The sequence below is a fragment of the Sphaeroforma arctica genome (genome assembly GCF_001186125.1).
Source record: "Sphaeroforma arctica JP610 unplaced genomic scaffold supercont1.28, whole genome shotgun sequence".
NCBI lineage: Eukaryota > Ichthyosporea > Ichthyophonida > Sphaeroforma > Sphaeroforma arctica.
Window position 1 is genome coordinate 31,006 of NW_014040530.1, and position 7,325 is coordinate 38,330.

Here is a 7,325-nt window from a genome sequence, read left to right on the forward strand (position 1 = left end):
ATAATATATATAATATATATAATATATATATATATATATATATATATATATATATATGTGTGTGTGTGTGTGCGTGTGTGTGTGTGCGTGTGTGTGTAGGCATATGTATATGCATATATGTGTAAATGTATATGTATATGTATTTGTGTATGTATGTATATGTACTTTTTATTCATATATATATATATATATGAAATTTTCTGAGTTGGATGAGCATATAGACCTCTATACTCATGATAGTACGTATGCGTCAGAAGATGTATCAGTTTGCATACTTCGGATATTGTTTAGCCAATTTTCCACCTCTAAAATCAATAGAAACATATTTGAAATCGGGCATTTAGCAGAGATACAGAAACGTGTACAAGATCTTATTCGGCACTCCTATGGTGATCCTTGATAAAATTACTATTCTCAAGCGCATGAAGCACTGCATAATCGAATCCACAGCTCAGAAATACCTTAACGACCAGGAAAGGGTCTTCACATTTTCCGTTCGGATCGAATCGAAGAACGCGGATTTTTTATCACCCCCTCCGCCGCCACCGTGTCCACCTCGGCCACCACCACCACCACCACCACCACCTCTGCCGCCTCTACGCGACATAATGGGCGTTTGAAAATATAGAGATGAGAAACTTGTAAAGTGGTATTTATGTACCTTTTGTATACAGCCACAGATGTAAATGCTATTTTCGGATACAGTACATGAAAAAGTGTATTGTTACAGTATTGAATTTGTAGTGTTTATTTTTGTCTGAAGAAGGCTTGATGAGAAGGGCGAGGTCACGCTGATTCACGGAAAGAGATGTTGAGTTGACACAGGGTTTTACATTGTAGGGTTTTGTTAAATACATCAGAGTTCACCGCCGGCCGGATGATTTTATTTTCTAAAAAGTATTATCACGACATATTTATTTGGCTGTGTTGGTTTGCCGGCAATGGGCTCTCCTGTTATTTACGAGAATATTCACCATGTACGCTCTCTCTGTAGGGAGAGAGCGAGAGAGATACAATATAGTACAATATAGAAGAATAGAATGGAAACTAGTTTGAAGTATATTTAGACCGGCCGACAGCTCCGACATGGGTAGCCCTTCCACACAAAACAACCTTAACTTGTAATCATAGTATAATCGACAAAATCGACATACTAGCTGAAGTAAACAACGCCCTGCAACCGGCCAGGCACTTCGTGTAGCCTACTGTTTTCGAATATGTCCTCGCTGATCAAATACGCGCGCAGTCCACAGCTGCTGTACTGCTATGCATCAAAACGGGGTGAACACGTAAGTAATTTCTAGTAAATTGAGTGGAATGATTTTTTGTTTATAGTCTGGCCGTGTTCATATTTCTCGAATGTCTTTCAGGCCTTGCGTTGGGCGTTGCTTGGAGAAGCCACCTTTTCACTCCATCTTTCTCACTGGTTAATAATCAGCAGTAGTGCATTAGGGCTGGTAGTGTTGACAGGGTGGGGAAATTTATGTCGGGTATATAGAAGTTTTTGTCCATTTCGATGGGCTTGAACGTTAGAATTTCCCTCCGACATTCACCATCGGACGTTACCACCGACGTCAATTTGTCAGAAAATTGCTCCACTAAATCGCGTTCACGAGGTAAATGTGTATTATAGATGGTGCTTCGGTTGTCGCCTCACCCGGCTATAGGTACTGCTTTCTTGGTATATATCCTGTTATACTTAGATCGGTCAAGCATCTATTCCCAGCGCACTTCTGGCTAGGTGTACAGCCCCATATTATGCTGATCTTTTGCTGTCTTTCCAACAGCTCCTGAAACACGATCACGGCCACTAAATAGGTTTCTCATGTCACACTCGTATCTCAAATGAATGTCTAATCACAGACCGGCCCGTACCACCGGTCTCGCATGGAATGGTACGCTGAGATGTTTTTATCGCTGGTGCCTACCTTGGCGTCACTTCCACCAATCTACTATCTGTGGCACTTAGGATATGGCCTAGATCGTATGTTTCGAGCTTATTTCGCACGCGTACTTTATGCAAGATTTTCATTCTTCCGAATATAGAAACGCTACTTATCTATCGCTATTTGTTCTTCGATCTAAAGTTTGTGCTCTCCTCATATATTTTGATGTAACTCGTGGTGAATGTGCGAAACTTATCTTTTTATTGCCAGATCCCCCACTTCGCTTGTGTATGATTTTATGTCCTTCGTAGAGTACTATCCGAAAAACATCCCTTAGAATGGCGTCAATATAAGCCAACTAACCCAATTAACCCATCGAAACTCAAACACTTTGTAAATATGTTACACTGCAGCGTCGAGGTTTCTATCGTACTACGGTGTGCTCTCCGGTTTCATGGCAGCAGCATATGTTGCACGTGGTAGGTAACAGGGACGCTACGTGTGTTCTGGGTACCCACCTTTTGGCATCACCTATTTGCACGCTGCGCTTGTTGACCGTCAGTTACCTATATGTCCCTCGAGATGCATAAGTACAAGCGTGTACTACACTGCGAAACGGCAATGTCTTCAGAAGGTTTTATCCTTATACCGCGAACATATATTTTTGGCTTGAATAAGAGGTGTGACACTATCGGCTTCTATATAGTTTCCAACAACACTTTCCTACAAGTCGTATTTGATTTCCAGTTATTGCTAGTCGTAGAGGTCTTTCTGTCCCACTAGCCCGTCAGAGTGTATCTGGTTTTTGGTCTGTAACGTAATTGAACTTAAAATAAGTCCCGCTGCGTGATCTATTTCAGTTTTTAGCCGAATCGGCAACGCCGACTATCTACGATTTATGAAAGTGTATATGGCTGAACAAGACAGACCATCTGTAAGGTGGGACAAAGCAACTAAACGAATGGTATGTCAGCAAGAATCGCGTCGCACTTTAGCTTGAGCGGTTTTTAAGAATTTGGTTACGTAGCAAGTATCAATCGAAGCTGTCGCTCCGAGTATACGATTGACACTTGCACTGGTGGGCTTCTCATTAGACTTTCATTGCAGTAGTCTTTGTGCTGGTTTTGAGCCAAAATTTTACAATGCCAACACTCCTCCGTGATTTTGGATGGTCTTCAAACCTATCCATTATTTCGTAGATTTTGTGACTAATTTCACTTTCACTTTCTCCCCCGTGGTTTTTCTCCGATTATATCTCCCGATGAAGACACCGACACAACTGGACAGCTTTGACTATGAATTCTCTTTCCGACCTATCGACTACTCGGCCAAACGCGCAGTGCAGCCAGTACCCACTCGAGCCGAGACTCACTCCACTGTAGTAACGGATTTTGTCACTGGAGTCATTGCTGCCTGTATAGGTCGGCCTATGATATACCCTGGCTCCACTTGGCTAATGCGAACACTTTTAAGAGACGCGTTGGCCAATGAAAGGGCGTCACTAATTACAAAGGTAAATGTATACTCTATTTTCTTTTCCTTTGATCTGGGCCTTGGTGTGCAGCTGAATTGAAACCGTGAATCCAATTAAGGCACACAATGAGTTAGTTGATTATGTTCTGTTGTATATGCTTTGAACGTGCTACATTACATATCTGATCAAACTCTCAGCGATCTGGCGTAAGATGCAAAGTGGTCACGGTGGACAACCTCGCCTTGGATTGCATGTACTACGACAAGCGTACCACTAGGGAAGCCGAAAACCGTGTAGCAACGGGTGCCTCAGGAGACATCAACTCGGATCACGATTCGGACTCATCTGAGGAGGGTCTGCGCACAGCCCGTGGCAACACGCTCGTCATCACTTGTGAGGGCAATGCGTCATTCTACGAGGCCAGTGTGGGCATGGCCAATGTGGATCTGGGCTACTCGGTGTTGGGCTGGAATCGCCCCGGGTTTATCAACAGCGAGGTACTTCTATGTTTTGGTCGGCTTACCCTTGTAGATAAATTCTTTCGAACCCATAGGAAGCTGCATGCTTCAATACCTTTCAAAAGTATTTTTCTGATCACAAGTACTTTTTATGCATCTGCGTCGTAAACTGTTCAGCACTATAATTTCTAAGGCTACATCCGTTTAAACTGAGGGGTGCCGTATCGCTACTGAGTTGGCATTTTAATGATTGTATGAGTGTCAATTTGCACCCCAGGGTTTGCCATATCCTCACACAGATGCTGGGGCTGTAGCCGGTGTCATTGAATTTGCCATAGTAAAGTTAGGCTGGCGAGAAACGGATATAATGATCTACGCGTGGTCGATAGGTGGATTCAGTGCGTCCCGTGCTGTGACCGAATATCCCCGAGTGAAAGGTATGCGCGCAAGCACATCAATAGTGTAAATATCGTTGCGCAGTTACGAGTTCTACGGATTAGTGAATCCTCAGTTACTTGGCGGACACAGTCTGGCACGGGTACTTTATGTGAATCGGTGTGTCATTTAAACAGCACAACACGCAATTGCACACAGAAAGGAGACGGGGTGTTGGTTAACTTTGCAAGCATAAGAGTCTCTACATGCCAAAGGCATCTGCTAGTGTTGGGCAGGTTAGAAAGGTTACGTCGTTGTTCAACATTTACTTCTGCTATGCTTTCACCGCTCATAGGACTGGTTCTGGATGCCACATTCGACCATGTTCTACCCCTGGCCTTGGGTCGTATGCCTCAATGGATGTCAAGTTTGACTCGAAGCACGATTGGCACCTGGCTGAATTTGGATGTGGCGGCGGGAGTAAAGAACTATCCAGGACCCATCAGGTTTATCAGACGCCGGCAGGACGAGATGATATCGTCTAAATTGGTATGCATCCGTGTACCGCTTGTTACTTGCATATAAGAAGACTGATGGTGATAATCGATCTGTAGAACTTGAATGGTCGTCTTGTCCTGACTAATTTGTGCTCAAAATTGGCATCGACGTGGTCATCTGGTATACCATAGCTGCCTACACCTTCCCCTAATATATATTTTCACTTGTTTATAAAGGGTGACCTGTCAAGTAACCGAGGAAACTTCCTGATAACCGAGGTGCTAGAGCACCGATATCCGCATATAATTCGTCGAGATTACATGCTTGCTCTCTTAGGCCATTGTGACGCCATCACTACCCCAGCGGTAAGTACTTCTTTTTATTCATTTCAGCGCTAATAGATTTTATCAATACCATTGAGCTACCAACAAAAATGTTCGATTATCGATTATCATTTTGAAGTAGAAACCTTTAGACTGAACTTTACCTTATTCGATGTTGCGTAGGTTGACGATCCGGCGGTGAAGGAAGTATTGGTGAGTATCTCCTCGTGGTCATCCGAGGATTCTGAGAATTACAGTGAAAAATGGAATAAGCTCCTGCAAGAAACCAGTGACAAGCTAGACCTGAAACAGGTGGCTGTTATCAATAAGTGGCTTTTATGTGTCCATCTAGATGATTTGAATACTAAACATTGCGTCCCTTACCCGTCTTCGCGGTGGCGGGAGCCTAAATTTAGATTCTAAATTAAAATTACTATACACACCTATTCGGTGAAATTATTATTTTGGTTAGTTTGCTTGTGGTGCTTAATTCCACCATTTTTGTGGATAGTATGTGGGCACACACCGGCGGAGTAAAATAGAATGTGTGGTGCTCAGAAGTCCTCTATCCTTCTGCGCGATCGAATTGATCAAGAAACCGCTAAATATAAGTTCGTAATTTATTCGATATAACCTCACTTCGGCTTTATATGTACATTCATTCTTCTCAATGTAATCAGCATAGCGGCATGCTGTTTAATCTTCATCTTTAGCCTCCGGCAGACCACAGGGCGAAAGCATTTTCTGTGATAAGCAATATAACAATATGAGTAGATTGATGTGATTCACATGATTCGACCGATAGGTCCAAGTGCAATGGTTCGACAAACGGCTAATCGGTATAGTTCTGCGAAATTCCGGAAGGGTTTAGTGATGGACTTCTAAGCACGGCGACTGCGGGTACCTTGCATCGAATGAAACTTACACGAAATATACCGAAGACAGTTAATGGCGACGACACTTCGAATAAACAGTTTGTGTTTCAAGATTGTGTTGGTCCACAAATGTTTTCATGTGGGCAAATATCACTTCCAACACATTACGTACTTCCAACTTATTATACACTAGCAATGCTGTGTTCTTGGGTTTGGCCAAAAGTTATCTGCTTCGATATGCACTCCTATCCGAAGACGAATTGAAAGTGTATCACTGTCAATACATAATCTGCATAACGCACACACGTCAGCACACAGCATACCTTTAACATGCGGAATCTGACGACAGCTAAGGGTTCATTTTCAGCGATGGCTATGTGCTGAAGCAGATTGGGATGGCTGATACACGAGGCGTACGTGTCGCGGTGTTGATTGCATAGCCACTCACTACAAGGAGAAGGGCATCTCTTTCAGAACGCACATACACGTGAATCCTATCAACGAGATTCGAAAGTCGCTCTGCGTATTCTGGACTCAAATTCGCAATGCAACATCTCGACTTATATATGAATGGGTGCTTTGCTAACTTAGCTAGCTTTCTCTAAGAACCTGAAGAAAAAACCTAGAATTTGCAATTGTGCGCGAAATCCCCAGCAGTGGTGCGGCTTCGACTACTTGATGCGACGCTCGCCATCCCGAACGAACTACAAGTAACGACATGCGTTTGCAATTTATTCGATCTCTTAACATTATACGCTAGGATCACTATACACTATGATAAAAATGGCACCCAAAATCATACACGATAGGTACAGCAATCGATGTGCTGCAACAAACAAACTTACAATTTACTCGTGTCCGAGTGACCCGTTCCAACGTATCTTGATTGCACTGTTGACAAGATCGTGTGAAATATGTTAGCAATCGACAAGGTGATTCCAATACATCTTTGCGCTGAGGAAAAAATCAACCTACAACTATGTCGCCTATTTAAACCTAGGCGCAAATATATAGATTAGGTACGCAACTTTATGACAATGAAGCAAGGCAGTCATACTTTAGATGCGATAAGTGAACAAATCAGAGTCGAAGATATAATTAGACCCTGAAACATCAGACGCGCAGTCGAGCTCACCAATATCTAACTATACAAGACTCGATAAGCAAACAAAACATTTCGTGTGTGAAGCATCTCCACATGGACGCTCATCGGCGCAAATAGGAAATCCCCAAAACGTTCAAAGAGACTCAATCAGTTACGATACAGACTGCACACCTGGCAACTATATATGGACACCACTTACGATGCTCAAGCTGATTGTTGATGTTATACCGTGCGTCCTGAACAGAGATATAAGGAGACACAGAGTCAGTAAGGAGCGAATGGGGAAGCAATGAGGAATAAATACATCTGAACTTAAATCTATATAAAAGCG

The 7,325-nt window shown here is 42.9% G+C and overlaps 2 protein-coding genes across 3 annotated transcripts in view; one reads left to right on the top strand and one right to left on the bottom strand.

The window, feature by feature from the left end:
* The window catches only part of SARC_00796 (hypothetical protein), a 4,304-nt gene extending 3,577 nt beyond the window's left edge, over positions 1-727 (bottom strand). Inside the window, exon 1 of the mRNA XM_014305477.1 lies at positions 462-727. Within this exon, the coding sequence (XP_014160952.1) occupies positions 462-607 (146 nt within the window). The 5' untranslated portion in view covers positions 608-727. The remainder of the gene's footprint in view (positions 1-461) is intronic.
* A 243-nt stretch (positions 728-970) lies between these two features.
* On the top strand, positions 971-5,467 carry SARC_00797. Of its 2 annotated transcripts, XM_014305478.1 has the most exons (10): positions 971-1,289; positions 1,864-1,984; positions 2,300-2,365; positions 2,747-2,850; positions 3,154-3,399; positions 3,558-3,857; positions 4,096-4,255; positions 4,549-4,742; positions 4,928-5,056; positions 5,198-5,467. In XM_014305478.1, exons 1-10 carry the CDS (start codon positions 1,218-1,220, stop codon positions 5,435-5,437), a joined length of 1,632 nt encoding a protein of 543 aa, XP_014160953.1. In that variant the 5' UTR covers positions 971-1,217; the 3' UTR covers positions 5,438-5,467. The 2 variants fall into 2 exon arrangements, with proteins under 2 accessions (XP_014160953.1, XP_014160954.1); XM_014305479.1 differs by lacking the exons at positions 971-1,289; positions 1,864-1,984; positions 2,300-2,365 and adding an exon at positions 2,515-2,566.
* Positions 5,468-7,325: the final 1,858 nt, after the last annotated feature.

What these genes read in the sequence shown, in the direction of transcription:
- SARC_00797 (XM_014305478.1), top strand. Translation starts at nt 1,218, where the DNA reads ATGTCCTCGCTGATCAAATACGCGCGCAGTCCACAGCTGCTGTACTGC. An exon ending in AGCAGCATATGTTGCACGTG is followed by an intron (nt 2,366 to 2,746) that starts GTAGGTAACAGG and finishes GATCTATTTCAG; the next exon opens with TTTTTAGCCGAATCGGCAAC. An exon ending in CCGGGTTTATCAACAGCGAG is followed by an intron (nt 3,858 to 4,095) that starts GTACTTCTATGT and finishes TTTGCACCCCAG; the next exon opens with GGTTTGCCATATCCTCACAC.